The sequence below is a fragment of the Drosophila nasuta genome, chromosome X, assembly GCF_023558535.2.
Source record: "Drosophila nasuta strain 15112-1781.00 chromosome X, ASM2355853v1, whole genome shotgun sequence".
NCBI lineage: Eukaryota > Metazoa > Arthropoda > Insecta > Diptera > Drosophilidae > Drosophila > Drosophila nasuta.
This window is the reverse complement of record NC_083459.1, coordinates 599,462-624,417: the sequence shown is the minus strand read 5'-3', so window position 1 is coordinate 624,417 and position 24,956 is coordinate 599,462. Positions and strand designations below refer to the sequence as shown.

Sequence of the window (24,956 nt, the reverse complement as noted above, 5' to 3'; positions counted from 1 at the left end):
AACTTTCTACGTCGAGCTACTTTCGCATGCAGGACGTTGTCCGCTTAGGTAACTTGAGCTCAACTTAAGCATGAGATTGTCGATGGAATTTATTAAGCGAAGAGCAGCGCAGCCAATCATAAATCGAAGTAACTTTCAGCTTTCAAGTTTGCTGGCTATTCAAATGGCATTTTCAATTGAATTCGAATTCTTTTTTGTCCACAACCCACAAAAATCAATGAGCCTTGCCATATGCGTTTCACTCCCGGAGTCACTCCGGACAGTTTGGAGTCCGGGATAGTTCTTCAGAGTGAAGTAGAGACCACCTAGAGAGCGAGTCCTTTGCAGTCTCATTTCTCATACAATTGCCACTGGCATTTGGATGTCGCCTGAGCGACGGCAACAACAGGGAGACAACGGCAACTTGTAATGGACTTTAATCAATTAATTTGAAAACGCTTTTCATTGGCACGAAACGACAACGAGAAGGAGAAGGCGACAAGGAGAAGGACGAGGAGCAGGAGGAGGACGTCTGGCTTGCTGGCCACTTTCTTGCAGAGAGCGAGGAGGACGAGGACTGACTGCGAGACAATACGGCAAACGGAAATACATGGCAAACCAATGCCAAAATTCTAGCTAAAGAGTCAGAAGAAGAAAAAGAATAAATAAACAACCCGCCTAGGCAGCTATAGAGGCAGTGACAGGGACAGGGACAGGGACAGGACACAACAAACGCACTTAAAACACAATGATGCTCATTGTGTCTGACAGGCAGGAGCAGAAACAGAAGCAGGACTAGAGAACTAGAGGACTAGAAACAGCAACAGGACCTCGACTGAAACACTAGCTCAGACGACAGACGACAGCAGCGACGAATGCAGCTGGGAATCAATGGAGCTGAGAGGGGAAGGAATTCCTGATCCGATGGAGCCACACACACCTAAGATGACGATGACGATGGCGTCGTCTGGCTTGGGGTCTCTCTCCCTCACTCTCTATCTTGCTCTCTCTGTCTTTCGCTGTCCTGTAGCACTTTGATTACGCATTGGCTTTGCCAGGCTCTGTCAGTATCCTTGCTGCTGGTTAAGTCGCAAGCGTCTTTCTTCATTTCATTCTTTATTCCTATTTTGTTGTATTTCTTTTTTTGCCGTGTTGTGTTGTTTGGTATTCTCATTTGTTGTCGCTTTTGGCACTTCAGTTTGATTTCGTTTGGGTTTGCCTTTTTACGCCTCGCACTTCCCATTGTCCTGGCGTTGTCCTCTTTTTGGTCACGCACTTTTGCCACCGTTGTCCGTTGAGTCGAGTGTGCCGCCAATTACTGAGCGGACTGAGCGACACTTGACAGCGTGTCCTCGACATTGTGTACTTCATTGAAATCAAATTAGTGTCGATAAAGTCCAAGAGTTCAACTCAAGCAGCTAAGATGGAGATGGAGCGAATAAGCAATCGGAAAAGTATCAATTGGCTAAGCAAAACATAAAACTAAATGGGAAAAAATGTTTGTGAATTGTTGAACTAACTCAATTCTGCGCATCTGAAACCCGTCTTGGCAATCATGAATGACAATCTTCATATGAAGCAAGACATTTCACTAAATTCTGCTCTCAGAACAAAGACTTAGCAGTTCATAATGGCAAAGGATATTTAGAGAATAGAGAAGGAAGATTTGTAATGCATTCTAAGCAAACAATTGTATTTTTTAAAAGCGATTTTGGTTTTGGTACATTATGGAGACATAAACAATATATTTCCCTACCTGGCTTTTAATCCTCTCCTAAAGCTTTTAGCCTTTCAATATCTATAGTACCTATACAACTAGTATATTTTGTACTTTGTGGTATATTTTAAAAGGAATATTAAATCAAGATACCAAAAATAGATTTTGGTAGAAACAATCTACTTCGTTCTTCGTTCGGGTCATAGTTGCGATTGTTGACAATCTGGCATATTTTGTACTATGTGATATATTTTCAAATGAATATTAAATCACGATACCATAAATAGATTTTGGTATATTTTTGTATATTTTGTATACAGTTTGGTATTTTTATTAGAAAAATTCTGCACTGATTTACTTTTATTGGCAATGAATAGTTGATTTTATTTTAGTAATTTTTCCGTATATTGATTTAGTGTATTTTAAGTACAATACTGTAATTATTGTGAATGTCTATCGGGTATTTGTCAGTCGAGCACACTCCACTGTTGTTTTCTTGCTTGTGTTCTAATCATTAGTTATTATCTTGTATGTTCAAATGAAAATGCGATTATTACTAAAGATGCTTGTTTGTTTTGAAAAATTTAGTTGATTCCACTTCCATATAATTAAGTGATCTATAATCTTACATAATATTTTTCAATTTATCTTTAAGATCATTTGATTTATTAGACACAAAAGTGATCAGTAAATCATATCACACTATTCTTCTCAATTTTAGCTCTCTTCTTTTCTCCCACTCTCTCTTTTTCTCCCTCTTTCCCTCTCTATCTCTCTCCCTTCTGCCTTATTTTGAGAACTTATTTCCGCTTCCAGTTTCAGCTCTGCAATCTCTCTCCAACAAATGAGGAGACCAAATTGGAGATTCAGGGTGAGAGGTTGACGGTGCTTGAGAGGGGGAGGGGGAGTATTTAGGGGTGGTGGGCGAAACTTTGAACAGAAATGTCAACCAATTTCAAGTCACAATGACACTGAGAGGCGACATTGGCGCTGGACTCTGCAAATGGCAAGAAATCAACGTCAGCTCAACGGCAACAGTGGATGATGATGAAGAAGAAGAAGAAGAGAAGTAGAAGAAGTAGTAGAAGAAGAAGAAGCACCAACAGCAACAGCAGTTGCAGAGGCAGCAACAAAAACATTGCAAAGAGGAAGAAAAACAACAACAGCAAAAGCAAAAGCAAGAAAAAAACCTAGAAAAAGTGTTAAGAGGAGAAAGAGCAAGAGCAAATGGGGGAGAATGGAGAATGGAAGCCAAACGAAACGCAGCTGGAAAAAGAATTAAATCAAGAACTCATTAAGGCGCCGGATGCAATCACACTTTGCGCTATTCAGCGAGCCACTCTGTTCCCCCTCCGCCTCCCCCTCTCCCTCTTGCTCTTCACTGTGGGTGCTGCTGCCCTTTCAATCTATCTCTTTTGCTCCCGTCTTTCTCGGATGCTGCTCCTCTCCTCTCTCTCTGTCATACGAGAGCGCGCGAGGCTCCCATAAAAATGGCGTCAACACACAGTGGGAATGTCGCCGACGCCAACGCCGACGCCTGCGTCGCTGTCGCTGTCGCCGTCGCCGTTTGCCGCAAAAGTGCGCACAATTATTCATTAACTTTGCACCGGAAAAGCAGAGAAATTAAAAACTGCCAACGCCAGGATAAATAGGGACAAAGTGCAGAAATTAAAAATATGAGAAATAGTACAGCGAGGAGAGAGAGAGAGGGAGAGAACACAAAAAAGCAGCAAGAACAACAGCAGCAGCGGCTAAAAGAAAAAAAAACAGCGTAAGGAAACGTGCAGAGCAAGAGGCGGGGGTGGGGGGAAGAGGAAGAGTAGCCATGGCAAATGCTTAAATAACTGCGCCCGCATCAGCCCAGCCCAGCTAGTGGACAGACAGGGAGGGGGGAAGGAGGTTGAGCAGGTCACGGGGTAGGGGAGGGTGAAGGGATTGGGGTTGGGTGTCAGAGGCTACGCGGGTTCACAACTAATAAAACAAAAGTCAAAAGTCCTTAAGCGCAATGAAGAAGCTAAAAATGCAACGCTGCAACCCGCGAGTGAGAGAGAGAGAGAGAGAGAAAGAGGTGGAAAGTGGAGGCAGCTTAAACTACAAAAAGAGCGCGACGCCAAGGAAACTGTGTGTGTGTGTGTGTGTGAGACGAGAGGGGAAGGGGGAGCAGGAAAAGGGTTAAGGCTGATGAGCTGCTGCTGCTGTCGCTGCTCTTCATGCTCCGCTCTCTCCTTGTCTCTCTCTCTCTCTCTCTCTCTCTCTCTCTCTCATTCTATCTTCGGTCGACCCGCAGTCGGCGTAATGAGCGCGCCCGCCGCTGCGGGCAACCATAAAAATCGCATTCCTCGTCCCTTTCCCCTTCCCCTACCCCCGGTGTGAGTTGGCAGCGCCATTTGACTGCCCGGCGCGCATTTGGTGCAGTGCAGCCTCAGCGCCTGAAAGCATGCACCACTTATTGTTTTATTCGCCAAGGAGACTGAGACTGCGACCGAGAACGAAAATGGGAATGAGCATGAGAATGAGGATGAGGATGATGACGATGGCAGCATATCCGCTCCACGTCACTTGTGATAATTGCGTGCAGCCGGTAGTTGAGCAGCCGCCTTCGCTTTCTCTCCACACCCCTCCCCCCCTTTCCACGACACACACACACACACACACACACACACACACACAGAGGGCATTTCTAAGAAACGCTCAACACAAAATCTGGCAACGCCAGCCAAAGTGACACATGCAAAAAGGCAAAAGCCAAAGCGAAGCCCTTAGACTGCTCCCGCTCCCGCTCCCTTTCCCGCTCCACCTCCCTATCCCACTCCCTCTCCCACTACCTCGTCTTCGCCTCAACGAACTGTGAAGCCTTTGTGCATATCGCGAACCGGATCAGCGCCAGCGACAACTACACACAAAAAAATAAAAAATAATAAGAGAAGTGAAGAGAAGAGAAGAGAAAACGGCCACCAAACGATGCTAAACAAAAAGGCCCAAACGAAGGGGGCTTCGAGCAGAATGCGAACGCGAAATAAAAATTCATAATTACGTTTACGCCGGTAATTAAAAATTATTGTAATACACGCAATGGGCAGCTGGCCACGCCCACTCACCCACTCGCCTCCTCTTATACCACCAAAAAACCGAAACAGAAAAGAAGAGAAGAGATGGGAAGGGAGGGGAAGGGAAGGGAAGGGAAGTAAACGCGACTCATGTGCGGGTCCAAGTCCGGGGCAGCTGCCACAGCGGTCGGTTGCACAAATCACGGAAGCCGCCGCCGCGGCAGCAGCGACAGAAAAAGTTCAACGCCAAAAGGATGCAAAAGGATGCGAGGATGTGAGGATACAAGGATGTGTCTGGTAGACGACAGCGGCGGTAATTACATGATAAAAACTATTTAAGTGGTTGCCAGATACGCTCAAAACTCAACGCAGCAACAGCAGCAGGCGGAAACGGAAACGACAACGAGGCGTTTGCGTTTTGCTCAGACCAAAAAATACATACACACATATATAAAATAATAATATTTAGAGAGAGAGAGAGAGCAAAAGGAGTGAGTGATTCATAGCACTAATTGACCATTCTTGTAATTAATAAATGCTCCAATAACACGCCTAGCTAAGAAAATTATATTGTGGTGAAAAGATAAGAGAATTATATTGTAATGTAATGATCATTCCTTTACTCACAATTCCATCGCCAAATTCAATTAAGAAGCACTTCCAATTGAACTTCCAAACTTCCAATAAAATCTTACGCATGTTTTGTAGTTCTTCCTCGCTCTACAATTCGTGTTGCTGCATTGCTTTCGCAAAGCTTCCACTTTGTCTCGCTTTGGCAACAGCAACATCAATACACGAACATTGGAACATCTGCTCTATCAAGTGCCTACGTCTGTGGAATAGAAACGATCAGCGAACGTTAGCATTGTCATTCGACTATCGCGCGCTCGCTTCCACACACTAACGCCACGAATTAATATACAGTGGAAAACAAACTCAAAACTGAAATATATTCACATTGATATTGACGTGTATACAAATGGGCCTAATACGATGACATTCACCAATGCATTTTCGTGGGCGGTGGAGGTGTTGCCACGCCCACATTTTCATAATAGATACGTTTGGTATATAGAAACATAATTCCAAAAACCGCAATATAATATCTTTTTTGGTTCACTCGTAATATTAAATGCCAGTTAAAGTGATAAAATTCCCATGGTGCAATATTTATAGGAATTTGTATTGAACGGCAAAGTATTTTCATTAAACATATTTATGCGAGTACAAGCGAGTGCGCGTTAGTATTTTGTCAAAGCAAACACTCGCTGATCGTGTCTTTCGCACAGGTTGCTTACATGTTGCTGAATTTTTGGGGTGGCTTTCTGTTAATTTTTTGTTATTGATGCTGCCAATGAGGAAGAGTGAGAGAGCGAATCTTTGCTGTGCGAGCTTTGAATGATCTCGTATAACAAAAGACATTGCTAGTTGCCGTTAAAGTATGTACAACAGAACACATTGCCAAGTGCATGTGTAAGTATGACAAAAGACATTGCTAGTAGCCTGATAATTATAAAAGAAGCCGTTGCTACTAAGAATAGTAGAAGATGCCGATATGTATACTATACGTGTAAAAGAATACGTTGCTAGTTGGTCGTTATAACAGATGTTTCACTTTCAATTTAACACTTACTTCGTCCAAAATTCATCAATTTATTTGACTTATAAAGCGATCTGAAATTTTTTCATATTTTTCGAGTGGCATTGAACTTAGTTCAGCAAATAAAACATCTAGTGTGCTTTACAAATATATTAGTATTGGGAATATGAATATTATTTTTTTCGCAATGCACAAATTGTTGAAATTTGCTTTTGACCGTGTATTTTGATTGTTTCGTTCCACTTTTGAAATAAAGTATTCGTTAATATTAATTCCAGTTGCCTGCTTCATATTTCTCACTCATATAAGTACGTATTTATATCGCGTTTGATCCTTCCCATTCGCTATTTTTCTTTTCATATTCAACTCATTGCGTGTTGCGCTTTTATCAATACAATTAAAATTTTTAATCAAAATAATTAAATCATGTTTTCAATTGACGACGACGTCAAACCATCAAAGTGAAAATTCAAAGGCCTTCAAAATTCTCCTCACCGCCCCCCGCTCCGCCACGCCACGCCCCGCCTCCCACAAGCGCTGGCGGCATCAACGGGCACTTAAATTACGCACACATCGTTAAACGCGCGTTTGCAAATTGAACAATATTTGAAAAATTACACAAAAAAATACATGTGCGAGAGCGTATTGAAGCCAGCTTCCTCCGCTTCCTTCCGTCGCATCCCCGCATCAAATATACACACTTCACTGCTGCTGCTCCTGTGGAAAAAAAAGAAATGCGCAAAATTTTGTATTAATGTTGCGGCATACGCAACGTGCCGCCGTGGGGCAAGAGCTGCCAAGTCGAGTCGACTCGAGTCGCGCAGCTCGTTAGCAACTTAAGTTGAGCTGTTGACGACGACGACGTCAAACAAAAGGCAAACGTCAATGCGCCGTCGAATTGGCAACATATTTGCGAACAGCACGACGCGCAAATCCGCCACCACCCCCCACCTTCGGACTACCCACCGACTACTTCCCACCCCGTGAACACAGGCGCCAGCCTGCGGCATATGCGCGGGGCAAATATTGCAAAAAAAAGAAAAGAGAAGAGAAGAGAGGACAACGCTGGCATGTTAAACTCCACCCCCACCTCCGCCTCAGCCTCCGCCTCCAACTCCCTCCCTCTCCCCGCTTGCCGCGTGTTTGATTACCACGCGCGGTTACACGCAAAACAACGCAATTTTCGGCATGCATGCCGCCACTCGCAGTCACAGCTCCCTCCCTCCCTCATCCACCCTCCACCCTCAAGCCAAAGCCAAGGCTATCAGAGGCATTCGGGGTCAGGGGTTGCCCGCGGAGTGGAGGGAGGGGGACAGCTGTTCAATCGAGGGAAGGTCGCGCTTGAGCTGCAAGAAAAATCGCACAAAATCCCACTTGACAGGCGTAGTTAGCGGGCATCAGCATCATGCAAATATCAGTCATGTTGCCTTGCCTTGACTTGCGAGGGTTGCTCCAAAAGTTTGCAATTGAATACGCATATGGGGAATTCAATGGCGGAACAAAACTGAAACAATTTTCAAAATATGTAAGGGGTTTTCTTATAGCTTGGGATTAGACAGAATTGATTTAACAGAACTTGTTCTGTCTTACGATAAAATATATTAATTCGTTCATTTTTAGATATGTGTACGAATTTGTTCATTTAAGACAGAAAAAGAATAATTCCAAAGTCATTCTCACTGAGAATTTTCAGATTTTCATAAAATCTTCTCTAATATGAAAGTATTTAAGTAAATCAGTCAAAATAATTAGAAAGTAAAGAAATATTACGAAATATTTGGTTTATTAATTTAAATTAATAAAATTATATACCCTTACATAAAACTCTAGAAATTTTATTTTCATTTCGTTTATATTTAAATTATTGTTCAACATGTTCTTATTAGCTAAGCGTACAATCTAAAGGAACATGTTCGAAAGCTACATATGAAAAAATACTGTAAATAGGACAAATATTGTATTTGATAGATATTGTATAATAAAAATGTGTCAAGTATAAAATTGTATTATTTTTTTTATATTATTTTGCGATTATCATTATTACATCTGAAATTTATGTGTCAGACTTTTGGCACTAAACTAATTTCATATTAAATATAAGTCAAATATAATAAGAATGATTCAAATATTATTATTATTATTATTATATTATTATACTTTTGTTAATCTTAGTGAAATCTGAAATCAATGTGAAAATCTTTTGGCGACATGAGCAAAGTTCTGAATCGACCCTCGCTGGTGAATGTAAACATTTTTTGATATATTGAACACTGGCGACTGGCGGGCCGTCGACTGCGGTTAATGGCTTATTTAAAATTGTGGCAGCGACGGCGGCGCATTTTGAGAAATTGGCAAAAACTGGCGGCTGGAAATTGATACGCGGCAATCAGTGCGACAATCCAGAGAATCCAGCGAATCCCTCGGATCCCCAGTCGAAAACAGTGAAGAGAAGAAAGAGAAGGCGATGCGGAGCTTTAAATCATAATCAGTAAAATGGAAAAAATATAAATAATGAAAATTACGCCTGCCATACGAAGTGGGGCAAGAGAAGCGATGCAAAAATTGAAAGTAGAGCGCGCGGAGGGTTGGCAAAATACTGAAATACTGAAAAAAAATGTGAGTACAAAAAATTTGCATAACATTGTGAGGTTCGAGTGATTTTGATGAGGAGTGGGACGTTGTTGTGAATCAACAGGATGATTACACCAAGGAGAGAGAGAGAGAGAGAGAGAGAGAGAGGGAAAGCGGGATGAAGATTGAACAAAAAACCAAAATGAAATTAATCTAATAAGGCACCATTGTCGTCGTCCTCTTTGTGTGTGTGTGTGTGTGTGTGTGTGTGTGTGTGTGTGTGTGTGTGTGTGTGTGTGTGTGTGTGGGGCAAGTGGGCGCACAAAGTTTGAACTTTGTTAGCTGCCTCCTGTTGCTGCTTCGACTGTCTTTTGGGCACAAGTCAATTTTACAAACCATTGATGCAGAAGATCAAACTTCCGCAAATGTTGTTAATGAAATATTAATGCGAAAAGGATATGCAATTGACAATTGTCTCGCTCTCCCCCCTCGCACCCATCGCTCTCTCTCTCACTCTCTTGGGTGGGCTTAAGACACAAAGCTGCTCATTTGCATAGCCAGAGCGAAAAGGAATCAAAAATGGCAACGGCCACTCGACTCTAAATTAAATTACAATTTCAACTGTTCAGATAATATTGTTGAAAAACAATATACAAAATAGAAATGAAAAAAAAAAGGAAATCGCGAAAGGAAATAGAAAATCACAGCCATTAATCATAGATGTTCTGCTCTCTCCAATCCAACTTCAATTGACATTTTCCATTTGCCCGCGTCTTATGCAAATTTTTCCCTCAACACCGCAAAAAATCCAAATCAGAATTTGAATCAGAATCTGAATCAGAATCTGAGCAGCAACCCCTACAACAAAAACGGACACGTATTGGCTGCAGTTAAAAGCATTGATAAATCATAACCACAATGCCCGGCGCAGATTTATTGAAATAAATATAACAATCTTTGCAACAAAGCAGCAAAAGAGTCCGGTACGATTTGCATTTGAATTGATTGGAAAATGGGATGGAAAAGCACGACAAACAGAAAGTGATATTAACATCGAGAGAGAGCCAGAGACAATAGTTAGATTATTAAGTACTTTAAGTAATATAGAAATATTCAAGTTCAACTAATTTCTTTTGTAGTAAATCCTTTTATACAGAATTGTGGAAGATGATGTTTTAACTAATCAGAATTCTTCGTTTCAAAATTTCCTATTCTATATATCGTTTTTCCTTTGACGATTTAATTATCATATAAATAAATATGTAATAAAGCAATTTGTAAATAAGTAACTAAAATTCTTAAGTTTGTCAATTTGCATTTTAAAATTGGATGGAACAGTATGACAAATTAAAAAGTAATATTTCAATTGAGAGCCAAACACAATAGTTACATTATTAAGTGCATTGATAAATGATTTCTTTTTTCAAAAGTATTCAAATTTGATTCTTTTTTTTTTATAATAAATCTTATTATGGATAAGAGTAAGAGATGATGTTTTAACTAATCAATATTCCAAATTTCAAAATATATATAAATATTATAGAGAATGGTAGAAGATGATATTTTAACTAACTAGAAATCCTAACTTTTCATTTTGAAATTTCATATCATTTTTCCATTCCCGATTTTATTGAACTTAAAGTTTTAAATATATTTTGCTGTTACAGTTACAGTTTTGGATTAATAAAATATATACAGAATTCAGAATTCTTTATTTTTGGATTCTATACAGCATTTTATATCACATAGTTTTTATAATATATATTATTCATATTATTCTTACATTATTATTTTGATTTGATAAATCGAATTTAATTGTTATTACTTTTTCGTTCCTAAATAAAATTTTCTTTTAAATATATTTAAGTAAATAAATCATTAATAAATAAATCAATTTCGTTATTTACTTTATTAATTAATTTACCATTTGAACTCATTCACAAATATGTATATAGCTTTTTGCCTCTTCCAATTAATGTTAATAACTTTAGCACACAAAAGTTGGCAACACATTGTGGGCTTTATTAATTTACATTCAAGCTGCCCTAAAGTAGACACTAGATTGATATATTTGCTTAGACAACTTCTATATTATATATGAATAATTAGTTATTGGTGTAAAATTAGCTAGCATGTAAAATGAAGTGTTTAATATTGTGATTTTTAGATATTATTTATCAATTTGTATTTGTTAACTGTATACGTTGCTAAATTGGAACATTTTGTGGAATATTATGTTTATCTATTTGAATAATGTTAAATATATAATATAATGTACTATGTTTTTATACCCACTACCTAGCTAGCTTTCAACATAAATAAATGAATAACAAAGTTCACTTAAAAAAATATGCCAACTGACTTTACAGCTGTTATACTCAAAAGAGCTGTTAGATAAATATGTTTTTGGTATGAGCCATAACAGTTTGATGTTCTGTTAATGCATTGACATTTTTCTAATTGGAACATTTTTCAATGCCTAAATGCCAGCTGAAATGGTAAATGCCCCATTGTGCAGTGACTTTAAGTTTTAAGAACATGCAAGATGTTTTCACAATATATGGTCTCCACTTCTTTACTAGAGACTCTTTATACCCAATACAGTTGGGTAGCGGGGGGTCAGAGAGTTGAGCACACTTGACTGTAGCCTTCTTGTTTTTTATGTTCTTGAATGATCAGCTTAAAAGTATGCAATATTTCGTTCTCCAATTACAAATTTGTATTTTTATTTGTTCGCCTGTTGCAATTCTCAAGTGGTTCTGGACGCGAGGGTACAAGTAAGACATTAAAATGTTTAGCCATTTGTGGTCGAGGTCGAGTCGCTACCATCGAGTTTCCAACTCGGGTGCGAGACTCCCGCCAGGCTGACAAGATTGGAGGCTATGCTTAATGAAGCCAAGATCATCACTATCACGATCATCTCTGTGTGATGCAAATCTTACAGGCTTTTCGTTGGCAGCCTATCTAACAACTGACAGTGCGTGTTGCACATTGTGCGCAGTTAGAGAAAATGCTCAAGGAGTCTGAGCAATGTGCAAAAACATGTGAATTGCCATTCCAACAGCTGTGTTTATCAGCTGATATTTTTTGAGTGGCGCCATCTATCTCTCGCGCTCAGAGCGAAACGGATATACAAGATACAGAGATTCTTGTATACGATACTTAATATCTGCTCTATATCCTCAAGAAGGAAGTGATGGAGATTTGAAAAGCACTGGAAAGCATTAATAAGAGTGTCCGGAGTCAAGGAAGCAGTTGAGCATCTTCTCTGTAGATGTCGAGAGTTATCCAGGCTCCGGATGAAATACCTTGTTTCGCCGTTTCATAACGAACTTCGTGATGTTTCCCGGCTACCACCTAGGATGCTGCTGGCCCTTGCCAAAAACGCATCCATACTGTGTGTGCGACTTCTGAGACGAAGACACCCTCCACCAGTACAGCTATGGACCTCTACTGGTCTATGTTTCGCCCCTAGCAGGGGCAGCCGGTCTAACCTAACCTAACCTAATAAGAGTGATACCGATGCCGTCTTCTCTAATGACTTTTAAGCATATCACTCGGGCATCTCCTGTCAGTACCACGAAGATAATGATCGTTCCAGGTATTGTGTACATTCCTTGGTCTCCCGTTGGGCCTTTATCTTAAGCGATTATACTAGGTGGGCTGAAGAGTAAACTCCTTGACCACCAAAACGCGCTGCTATCGCCAAAAAGATTGTTGCTCCTTATAGTCCATTCATATTTAGGTATCCATGTTGAAATTCAGCGCGATAAGGCCCTTCGTTTTATTTTGATAATTGTTGACGTGTTTGACATCATGTTGACCATGGAAAAAAACGATTTTCGTTCCCTCATAAAACATTATTTTTTGAGAGGCAAAACAGCGACGGAAACTAAACAAAAGTTGGATAAATACTATTCGGCTCATGCTCCTTCAGATTACACCGTGTGGCGATCTCGTGTGACATCTCGACTTGATTCTTCAACGGGGTGAGCTGCTGACTGAGTGGATTCAAGAATCCCGAGCCGGAGTGCTTAATGAGGTCAGCAGTTTGTATACGTTCGATAATCACCGCGGACGGAGTGATATCAACGTCACGATTGCCAACGAAGCAGCATCTATGTGGGCCACATATGACTGGAGAGTGGACGAGTGGGACCTCAATGACCACAACATCATCTGTGTTGAGGTGACGCGAGGCCCCAGAGACACAGTCGAGAGCGATGCTCCTGTTCCGTCCTGGAACTTCTCCAATGCACTTTGGCAGTCGTTCCGTGGTGAGCTTGTATGCAAGCTTGAGGAATTCCCGCAGGACTACACGGAGATGTCCATTGATGACCAGGTGGCTCAAAAGAGCCAATTCTGGCAACCGTGACTATGCTTTTTATTTCACAACAAATTTATGTGCTTACAGATAATAAGATCAGTTATGAACTGGAGCTCGAACTCGAATGGATGAAAGAGAGGAGAAGAAGAAATTAATTTCTAAATTGATAAACATCAAAAGGAGTTGAAGGCAAAAGATGTTATAACATCTTATGTCATCAGTTGGAGCAGCAAATATCCCAAGTATATGAGAATCCAGAATATATAGAAATGTGCAAACAGTTGCTTGGTTATCTTAAGGAACAAGAAGAGCTACATTTGCAAGAAATGAATGAGCTTCGAAAGGAACTGCGGGCTCAGGATTTTTTTCAGATTGCTGCCAAATTTTTCACAGAAATTTTTATTAGTGCCGAATATTAAATAATTATACCCGCTACCCATAGGATAGAAGGGTATTATAACTTTGTGCCGGCAGGAAATGTATGTAACAGGTAGAAGGAGGCATCGGGTCGCAGATATAAAATATATAAATTCTTCATCAGCGTAAACAGCCCAGACGATATAGCTGTGTACGCCTGTCTGTCTGTCTGACTGTATGAAGTTCATACTAAGAACACCTTCATCTCAGAGACTATAGGAGGTAGAGATATAATTTTTGACAGCACTTTGTTGACTCACTTTGTTACACGCAGATCCAGTTTGTTTGAAATATTTGCATTAACCACTTCTACTCCCAAAAATCGACTTAAATAACAAGTGTAATTTTGAAGCTAGTATTTTGGAAAATACAATAATAACTAACATATAGTATTTATATATCCTGAATATTAGGAATTCTTTTGTATAGGGGAAAACATCTACTAACTAGTGGTCTTAGTTGCTTTTGCTGACAATCTGGAATATTTAGTACTCCATGGTAAAACAACCATAGACTTTGGTATATTTCAGTATTTTGATGGTATATTAATTTGGTATATTCGAAGAATAATACCGCTCGGTTTTGCGTTCACTCAAAATAAGTAGCGGATACCTCACAGTTGAGCAAACTCGACTTTAGCTTCTTACTTCTTTGAATGCCAATTTGATATAATCCATTATTTTAAGAATAATGCTCTTTGGTATATTTTCAGAATTTTTGTAGTATATTAATTTGGTATATTTTAATAATAATACCGCAATGTAGCGGATGTTTCACAATCGAGCACACTCGACTGGAGTTTTCTTACTTCTTTGAATGTAGCCCTATGTCAATATACCAAATATACCATTTGACATATTTGAGTAGTTTTGCGGTATATTAATGAGGTATAATTGAAAATGAATACCGAACTATTTTGATATTATTTAAAATAGGGAACGGATATCTCACAGTTGAGCACACTCGACCGATGCTTTCTTAATTTTTTGAATGTAGTCATTGTCAATATACCAAATATATTATTTGACAACATTTATTTTAGTCTTTTTGTGGTATATTAATTTGGTATATTTTAAGAATAATACCGCACGGTAGCGGGTTTCTCACATTCTTACGCACTCTTTGGTATATTTTAGTATTTTTGTGGTATATTAATTTGGTATATTTTAATAATACCGTATTGTAGGGGATATCTCACAGTCGAGGACAAGCTTTCTTACTTCTTTGAATGAAGTATGGCAATATACCATTTGACACATTTTAGTATTTTTGTGGTACCAAATGAACAGTATATTTTAAAATTAATACTGCACTATTTTGCTGTTATTCAAAATAGGAAGCGGATATTTCACAGTTGAGCACACTCGATCGATGCTTTCTTAATTTTTTGAATGTAGTCATTGTCAATATACCAAATATACCATTTGTCAAATTTTATTGTAGTATTTTTGTGGTATATTAATTTGGTATATTTTAAGAATAATACTGCACTGTAGCGGGTATCTCACAGTCGAGCACACTCGACTTTAGCTTCTTACTTCTTTGAATGTAGTACTATTTCAATATACCGAATATATAATTTGACATATTTCAGTATTTTAAGAATAATACCGCTCTGTTTTTCTTTTATTCAAAATTAGTAGCGGATATCTCACAGTCGAGCACACTCGACTGGAGTTTTCTTACTAGTTCAATGCCATTTTGACCCCTGCTCAACATGAATTTCCTTGAGCTTAACCCAAACGCACTGGCCGCAAAGAGGTTTGGCCAACATTCACCACAACGACCACATTGGAGGGCGAAGGGCTTCAGTTTGAAGCTGAGTTAAAGTGCGAATTGTGTGTGCAGCTGGCAGCGTCGATTGCAAGTGTCGTTAGCTGTGTCGTCTTCTCTCTGGCTTCCACTCTCTCTCTCTCTCTCTCTCTATGTGTGTGTTAAGTAAACTGTCAATATTTGATGTATGTTAACACCCAGTGCCTACACAGACACTGAGAGAGAGAGAGAAGGTCGATGCTTGGCAATGCCTGACGTGTCAACAAACATTCTCTCTTCGATGTCGATGTCGATGTCGTCTGGAGTGCCGCCGCCTGTTAGCTGGCTTGTTAAACCGATTTGCCATATTTTTGCATGTGTATCTAGCCATATGCACCATTTGGCAGCCAAATGCCAAAAGGCAGCCGCAAACACCCGCGCATCAAGCAGCCCCAACGAGGATACAAGTTGCCTCCCAGGATTGGATTGAATGGCGAGGGGGGGAGGACAAAGGGAGACAGACATGTTGTCTGCCACTTGGCAACGTTTTACTGTTATTCAATATGTCAAAATCGTGTCGATAGCGTTTGAGAGTGGCCCGAAAATCCAGACGAGACGAGTGCAAAGGATTGAAGCATTTGTGGTTGAGGCATGCCACTGCCACATACTGGGGCACCTTGCAACAGCAACAGCAACAGCAGCTGCAGCAATTGGTTAAAGCCATGGGCAAACAGTGGAACGTGATTGAGGCAAACTTAATTAATCAATTTCGAATCAATTACCACAAATTTGTTACCAATATGCAAAGACATGAATCAGTTGCATGCCACAGCCACACAGCCACACAGCCACTTGCAACTGGCCTCAAGATAAGACCTCCGCCTCTCTGTCGCTCCGTCCTCCGTCTCTCCGGCGGGGCGTAAACAAATCTTAGCTGTCAAAAGTGCTCAAAGCCATTGTGCTAATCTCGATGAGGCGGGGGCAAAACAGCTCTAACGGCATTCAATAAATCACTAAACACTTGAATGACGCTGCCAATGCAACTTGCAACACATTGCACATTGCAGAAGTGAGTGAGACAGGAGATGGGAGACTGAGACTGAGACGGGAGCTTAACATGCAAAGGACATAAACACACAGGCGAAAAGGCAGAAGGAGGAGGAGGAGAATCACACCCAGGCGGAAGCGGGAAGCGGCCGGATGCACTGCCAAAGGATGCAGTTGCTGTGGCAGTTGCTGCTGCTGCTGCTGCTGCTGCCTCGCCTTTGCTTGCCTCATAATTCAAAATTGAAATTGCAACAATCAATTGCAACAACATGCAACAAATCGTTTGTTGCCTGCTAGCCTAATCACTGCACGTTAGTTCAACAGCCAGCGGAAGCCCGGCAAAAGGATGTGAATGCGAATGTGAATGTGAATGTGAATGTGAATACGAATGCGAATGCGAATGCGAATGGGTTTGGAATATGTAGAGAATTGGCCATTGAGGGTTGACATATAAATCTCAAACGACAGAGAAACTGAAACAGCAGACGACAGTGTCGCAAGATTGGAAAGGGAAATCAAAAGCAGCAAACAGATTCAAGAGAGAGAGAGAGAGAGAGAGGGAGAGAGAGAGAGAGAAACAGAGACTGAGAGGAAAGCGTTCAATTGCTCAGCTAATTCAAAGCAATTTCTCAATTGCTTCATAGACACTTTAAATGCCAAATAGAGATTGATTGATTAATGATCAGCCAAATAAATGATTGATAACACTTTCAGAACTAAAGTAGCGTGATAATTTAATTACATATTATAATAATAAATGATGAGATAATATATGAAATTAACTCAATTTAATAAGCTTAAAAAAGCAAACAATTTGTTATTAACTTGCCTACAAATAAAGCAAAAACAATCAAACCAAACATTTGTTTATTCAACATTGGAAATATACAGCAATTGAGTAATTTAGAATCCTATAGTTGAGCACTTGAATTAACTTTAATTTAAAATTCAATTTGAATCAAAATTTCATTAATTACACTCCAAAAAAAATATTGAGTGAATCCGCTGATTAAATACATAAATAAAGTATTGATAATAATAATAATAAATTTCAAAAAGAAAACAACTAAATGGAAAGCTGTGGGGACTAACAATTGAATATTGATGATAGTTTCCAGTTGATATTAATTGAAAACGAAGTAGCAAATAATTTTCTATTAACTTCACTACAAATAATTTACTAAATGTAATTTACTTAATAAGCAAAATAAAATAATAAAATATTTATATTTTGCATTTTAAATGTTTTGCAATTAAGTAATTTTACTTGACATTAATTCTTACCAAATTAATACACTAAAAGAATACAAAAATATATGAAAGGGTTGCAAAACATATTACTATTAAAATATACCCAAATAATATACTAAAAATATATTAAATTATATTGAGGGCTACCCTTCTACTATCTACAATTGGTAGCGGATAAAAACACATATTATTCTTACACTAAATCGAAAAATAAGAATATTATTCTTACAATATACAAAATTAATATATCAAAAACTACTAATTAATTAAAATTATACGAAAAGCTACTTTTCTACACTTTGGGTAGCAAAACATATTATTCTTACAATATACCAAATTAGTATATCGAAAAAATAAAATATATATAAAAAACTAGAATATATCAAATTAATTAAATTAATGAAAAAATACTAAAGCAAAAACCGCCGTCCATTTTCAATCAATCAAAAACATTGTGCTGCAATATACCAAAAAATATTAAACGATATGGAAAGGTAGCTTTCTATATGGATACCGAATAACAAAACATATTATTCTTACGCTAAGCTAAATTAAATTTCCAAAAAATACTAAAATAAACATATTGTTTTACAATATACCAAATGAATATTAAATGAAATATTCGGGAAGCAAAATTTATTATATCCGAAGTTAATTTACCTAAAGAATACTAAATTAAAACCCGATGCCCATTTTCAATCAATGAAAAATATGCGGGGTAATTTTTAAAATACACCAAAAAAATACTACAATATATGAGAGGCTATCATTCCAATTTATGGGTAGCGGATATTCAAACATATTATCCTTACAAGATACCAAAAATATACTAGAATATTCAGAAGGCTACATTACATCTAATTAATGTACCGAAATAATACCAAAATAAAACCCGCTGCTCAGTTGCACTCAATAAACAACATTTTGGTGTAATTCTTAAAATATACCGAAAAAATACTACACTATATGAGAGGGTACACCTTTACTCTATGGGTAGAAAATAGCAAAACATATTATCTTTACAAAATACCAAAAATATACTAGAATATTCGAAGTAATACTACAATAAAACCCGCTGCGCAGTTTCAATCAATGAACAACATTTTGGTGTAATTCTTACAATATACCGAAAAAATACCGAAACAAATACTACACTATATGAGAGGGTACCCCTCTACTCTATGGAAAGAAAATAGCAAAACATATTATCCTTACAAAATACCAAAAATATACTAGAATATTCGAAATAATACTACAATAAAACCCGCTGCGCAATTTCAATCAATGAACAACATTTTGGTGTAATTCTTACAATATACCGAAAAAAAAACTGAAATATTCGATTTACTCCTTTGACTCCATGAATGGCAGATGACAAAACATATTAATCTTATATTAAAGCAAATTATTATACCAAAAAAATACCAAAATATACGCTAGAATCGCCTTCTACTCCATGGGAAACAAATATAATTATATTTTATTGCCAGAAGTTGTGAATTGTGAATTACTGACGAGCAATTGAGCTTTGCCCTCTATTTAGTCAAATTTGTGATTTTTATGTGAAGTACCGAAAGCAGATTAGTAATTAAATCGAGCACCACTTGACCCCTTTTGGACCCCTGTTCTGAGTCAGGTAAAGTTCATTTCGAAGTGTGTGTGTGGTGGCTGATGGCCAATGAAGCGTTGGGTGTAATTAGTAAAGTTCCACGTTGCTGGCTAATCTGTGATTTTCCAAATTGTTTCACAAGTGTCATAAATCAATGAAATACCAATAAGTCGTTGTTGTTGTTGTTGTTGTCGCTGTTGCTGCTGCTGTTGGAAAATGCAAATTTCGCAAAAGGATATGACCATGCATAAATGGCATTTTGCTGCAGCAGCCACCGCCTGGGCACGACAGACGAGACAGAGGACTGAGGCTGAGGACTGAGGACTGCGGAGAAGGGTTCGAGAGGAAAAGGAAAAGGAAGGTCTCAGAAGGCAGTTGGAGAGACACGAGACAAACATATTTCATGCAGTCTCAATTGGAATTCTAAATCAATCAGATTGAGACGATGACTCGGTAGCACAACTGGTCTTCACTCATGTCCTTGCAGTCCTTGCAGTCCGACAGTCCGATATCCTGCTGTCTGTTGGCCCAAACAGTTGACCGGCAATGGCAACAGCAAAAGCAAAGGCAACAACAACCCCTTGACCCCAGCTGTCTGTGCATTAAGTAAGACACAAATCATAATCGTATGCGTATGCGTGTGCAATGGCAACTCGGGTTTGAGAACGAGGACAGTATCTCTCTCTCTCTCTCTCTCAATGCACTGGCGTGTTAGGATATGCAAAATTTCAAATATGAATTGAACTGATATATTAATGGCCACTTGGGGGCAACCAAGCCAAAGGCAGGCAACGGGAGGTGGAGAGCTGCTCACTCACTCACTCACTCACTCAGTGAACAGCAGCAGCAGCAGTCAGCAAAAGTAGCTGCACTCTGGTCCAGGTTGGGGACAGTCTCTCTGCAGTCGTTGCACTTGCAGAGTCCTTTAATCGTAGTTGGAGACGGAGACGGAGACATAAACGGAGGAGCCAGAGTTGGAATCGTCGTCGTCGTTGGATTTTGGAGTCGGTCTATGAGTCGACGCTGGCATTTATAAATCAAAATGTTGGGCCAACAAACCTTGGCAGGCAAAAGGACATGCCTGCTGCACTCTCTAGTATCGATGTGCGAGTGTGTGTGTGTGTGTGTGTCAGTGTGTGTGTGTGTAATTGCTAGTTACTGTAGCTTTCGGTTGCAGGACAACGTTGCGCCTTGGCAGCCGAAAACGTTGCAAGCAACTTATCTCTTGGCCTGGCCATATAAATAATGACAAGCACGACGACAAATAATAATGCACACACAGAGACCGAGAGAGAGAGAGAGAGAGAGAGAGAGATGCACAGGATATGCAGGACAATAGGCCTATAGGAAAAAAGACCTTGGTCAGAGCAAGACAAAAGACACAGTCGCTACCTAAGCGTGTGTGTGTGTGTGTGTGTGTGTGTGAGTATAATATGAAAATTTATGTGCGGAAAGGATTGAAAATAAATTTATGAATTATATTGGTTAGAAAATTGCATCTACTCAAGGATATCCTTAATGTTTCTAGGATATGCATGCGTTTTACTGCCGGTGTGCGCCATTGTCTACACTCAAGAGGAGCATGACAAAGGAGGGGTACGGGAGGGGAGGAGGATGGCGAGGGGTATCTGCCACATGCAACAATGTCTCCGTCGCTGAATTTATTGTTTGTTTGATTTGCATTGTGCCATCCAACAGCAGTTCAGGATGTCAGTCTCAGTCTCAGTTTCAGTTTCAATCTCGAATTCGAATTCGTGCTTACTTTAAGCCACTTTTCACACACATTTCCTGCACGGAGGATACCTTTTTGTCAATCCATCAGCGATAAGAGCAACAATTTGCCCTCTAAGTGCCCCGGCAAAAGGAAATCAAGGAACACAAACACAAACACAAATAAAAATCAAAATCTTCAAAATAAACAACAAAATCTGGGAATGAGAAAAGTAAGAGAAGAAACGCACGATTTAAGTGACTCCCGTCTGTGACCTGTCGTTGCTTATCATAAAAATCCAATAAATGCTTCTACACCCACACATACACACTCATACACACACACACACACACACACACACACACACACACACACACACACATTGTCGAAATGGAGGCTGCAACTTTTGCCTTTTACGATTCGGTTTTCGACTTCACCCTCCATCATCGTCTCATCTCATATAGTTTACGACTTTCCTTTCAATGTTTCTCACTTTCTTTGTGTGTGTGTGTGTGTGTGTGCGTTGTACTCTGGCAAATCTGTCAAAGTTCAGTTACATGACACTTGCCCAACCGCTCAACAAACCCTGCAATCTAAAATCGCACACTACAAAAAAATAAATCCAGAGAGAAAGGTAAAATTTTGAAATATTATATTTTGAAGTAAAAATTGTTTGAAAAAAGTACTTGATTAAAAAAACCAAAACGCATTTCCAAATATACTATAAATGTATTTTAGAAATATAATATCGACATAAAATATACTAGATAAATAGTACAGGAATCAAAGCTCAATCAATATGATAATGAACTGAAACTGAAATTGTAACATATCAATATCAAATTTTGTAATATTTTAGTATTTTATTCAGTATATACACTTGGTAAATTTTTTTTAGGAATTGTTGTTTTTTTTTGTTGGTTGACAAAAGGTGGCGGGTTTTATAACAATATTCTTTTGGTATATTCATTTAGTATATTTTAAAAATACTGCACTGTTTTACTATTATTAAAAATAAGAAGTGCGTATAGCATAAATCGTTGGTATTTATATTTTCAATGTAAATAATAAAGTAATCTAAAGTACATTTAAAATAATTCAATATTAATATTTATTAAATTTGACAAAACCATTTTATGTGGAATTTAAATGTTGTAAATATTTCTTATTTGTCATTTTCTTTGCCACAAAAATGTATGTTATTAAACGAATTATTGTTTAAATAAATACCAAAACGCATTTCTAAATATACTAGAAGTATTTTGAAATACACTATTGAATTAAAATATACTAAATTTATACTATGAGAATAATGGCTCAACCAAAAACATATGTTAAAAATCAAATGAAACTGAAATTGTATAAAATTGTTTGCGATAAAGGCAATGTCATGACAAAATAAAAATAATCTAAAATATAATATGTAAATTAAAAATAACTAAATAATAATATTTATTAAATAGGACAAATATATATTAGTTTTTTACGTATTTCTTTGACTAATCATGTATATTATTAAATATACTATACTACTGTCTATAGGCATTTTGAACAGATTAATTTGTAGTTGTTGAAAATTTCGCTCAGTGTGCCGCACCGCACACCTTAGTTTTCCAGAGAGAGAGAGAGAGAGAGAGAGAGAGAGAGAGAGAGAGAGAAATCGCAATAAAAGTTGCCCGACACGTTTATGTTTATCTCTCACGCCTAGCATCATCATCAGAAGTCGCAGTAGATCAAATAGTAGATGACAAGGACGAGCTGCTGCGGCGTGTCTCAGAGTGCTCAGTGGATACATTTCATTAGTTTGGCATTATTATATCATTATTGATGAGGACAGACACATTGCAATAAAGCCAACTTTTTATGAGCTTATGTAACATGGGCAGTTTATGTTAGATGAATGCTTTGCTTTGCCTAAGGTCAACTAAAAGCAAAACAAATTCGAGTTCTCTTTGAAACTATTTTCGAGATGCTTTTGCAATATTCATTGTGATGGTCAATAACTTTATTATGGGAACTATAAATCCATATTCATTGCCAGACCTCTTATTAAAGTTGATAATAAATTATTTTTTGTGTATTTTCACACTCTGAATTAACCCAACAGCAAACAAAACAAATAGCTTCGGTGCACATGATAATTGACGCACATTAAGAACGCAAAAAAAGTGTAAACAAATCGAAAAGGGAAATGGGAAAATCAACGGCTATTTGAGCAACACAATTACATATTTAATGTGTCACAATAATTTCGCATTTTGATGAAATTACAGCTTACAAATCGGAATCAGACCCAAATATAAACCGCTGCCTCGACACAGATTGCAACAACTGTATCTACAACCAACATCAAGATGCGTTTCTATCTGCTTATCGCTCTCGCTCTGACCGTCCTCATGGTAAGTAGCAACTGAACATATCCTCGAGGCTCAGCTAATCCTTTTCCCAAAATCCCTGACACTGACAGCAACTGGTCGCTGGCAACGCAGCGCTGCACGAAGGAACTCGTACGCCACTCCATGCGATCGCCCAACGGGATACCGCTGGCGTTGCCGGAACCCCGCCTTCGGGGGGTCCACCTCACGGCGGTCCTCCACCACCCCGCACAACCACAGCCTCCTCTGGCTAATCAGCGATGAAGCTTGTTTAACGCCGAACCATGAACTCGACTCTGGAATCTGACAACTGTATAAATAATCGACCCTACACTCTCTGCACTGTATCATAATTGAGCAACTGAATAAAGCAAATGTAGTGGAATAGCAAAAATTGTGAATGTCTAATAAAACTAATTGAGAATTGTTGCAAAAGTCTGTCGCTTTCTTATTTACATATCAAATATGAATACCAAACAGGTATGAAAGCCTCAGGCGAGAGTGCTTTACTATCATTTTTTAATAAAAGGAAAACAGTGCGGTATTTTTCAAATATACTAAATGAATATACCAAAAGAAATAAAATAAAATCCGCTACTTACTGTCATTAAATATACCATAACCTAATAAATAAAATAACGAGTTCGTTTTTTTTTTAAATATACTAAATGAATATACCAAAAGAATACAAAAATAAAATCTGCTACTTACTGTCATAAAATATACCAAATTCATATACTAAACCAGTACAGTAATTTTAAAATATTATAAACGAATATACCAAAAGAATACAAAAATAAAATCTGCTACCCACTGCCATAAAATATACCAAATTCATATACTAAATCAGTGCGGTATTTTTAAAATATACTAAATGCATGTGTATATCAAAAGAATACTTAATTAAAATCTACTACCCACTGCCATAAAATATACTAAATTAATATACAAAAAAGTGATACTAAAATAATATCTGTTGACCACTGCCATGAAATATACCTAATTCATATACTAAAAACACTGCGGTATTTTTAAAATATACTAAATGCGTGTGTATATCAAAAGAATACTAAAATCAAATCTACTACCCACTGCCATAAAATATACCAAATTCATATACTGAAAAATAAAATAAACGTGCGGTATTTTTTAAATATACCAAAAGAATACTTGGATAACAAACGCTACACACTGTCAACAACAGAAAAACAGTGCTATATTATTCATTAAATATACCAAATTAATATGCTGAAAAATAAAATAAACAGTGCGGTATTTTTAATATATTCGAAATGAATATACCAACATCATGTTAAATTAAAACCCGCAACATACTGACAAGAAAAGAAAAACAAAGCGTAAAATATTCCACTATTATACATAAAATATATACTAAAAAATATTAAAATATACCACAGGCTATATTCGATATATCAATATACTATTACGTCAAAAATACACCATAGTATACAAGATATATATAACTAATGCAACTAACACCTTTGACTCCAAAGCCAAATGGCAAAAATTTATTTCTTAAATTATTTTTACAA

At 38.0% G+C, this 24,956-nt stretch overlaps 1 protein-coding gene across 1 annotated transcript; it reads left to right on the top strand.

Moving 5' to 3' along the window:
• The first annotated feature begins 23,322 nt into the window (after positions 1-23,322).
• LOC132796551 (uncharacterized) lies at positions 23,323-23,832 on the top strand. Its single transcript, XM_060807756.1, has 2 exons — positions 23,323-23,427; positions 23,496-23,832. The coding sequence occupies exons 1-2, from the start codon at positions 23,383-23,385 to the stop codon at positions 23,655-23,657; spliced, it is 207 nt and encodes a 68-aa protein (XP_060663739.1). The 5' UTR covers positions 23,323-23,382; the 3' UTR covers positions 23,658-23,832.
• The last annotated feature ends 1,124 nt before the right edge of the window (positions 23,833-24,956 follow it).

Bases quoted from the DNA above. Each gene is read 5' to 3' on its own strand.
- LOC132796551 (XM_060807756.1), top strand. From the start codon at position 23,383: ATGCGTTTCTATCTGCTTATCGCTCTCGCTCTGACCGTCCTCATG. The intron at 23,428-23,495 runs GTAAGTAGCAAC...TGACACTGACAG, and splicing joins TCGCTCTGACCGTCCTCATG to CAACTGGTCGCTGGCAACGC.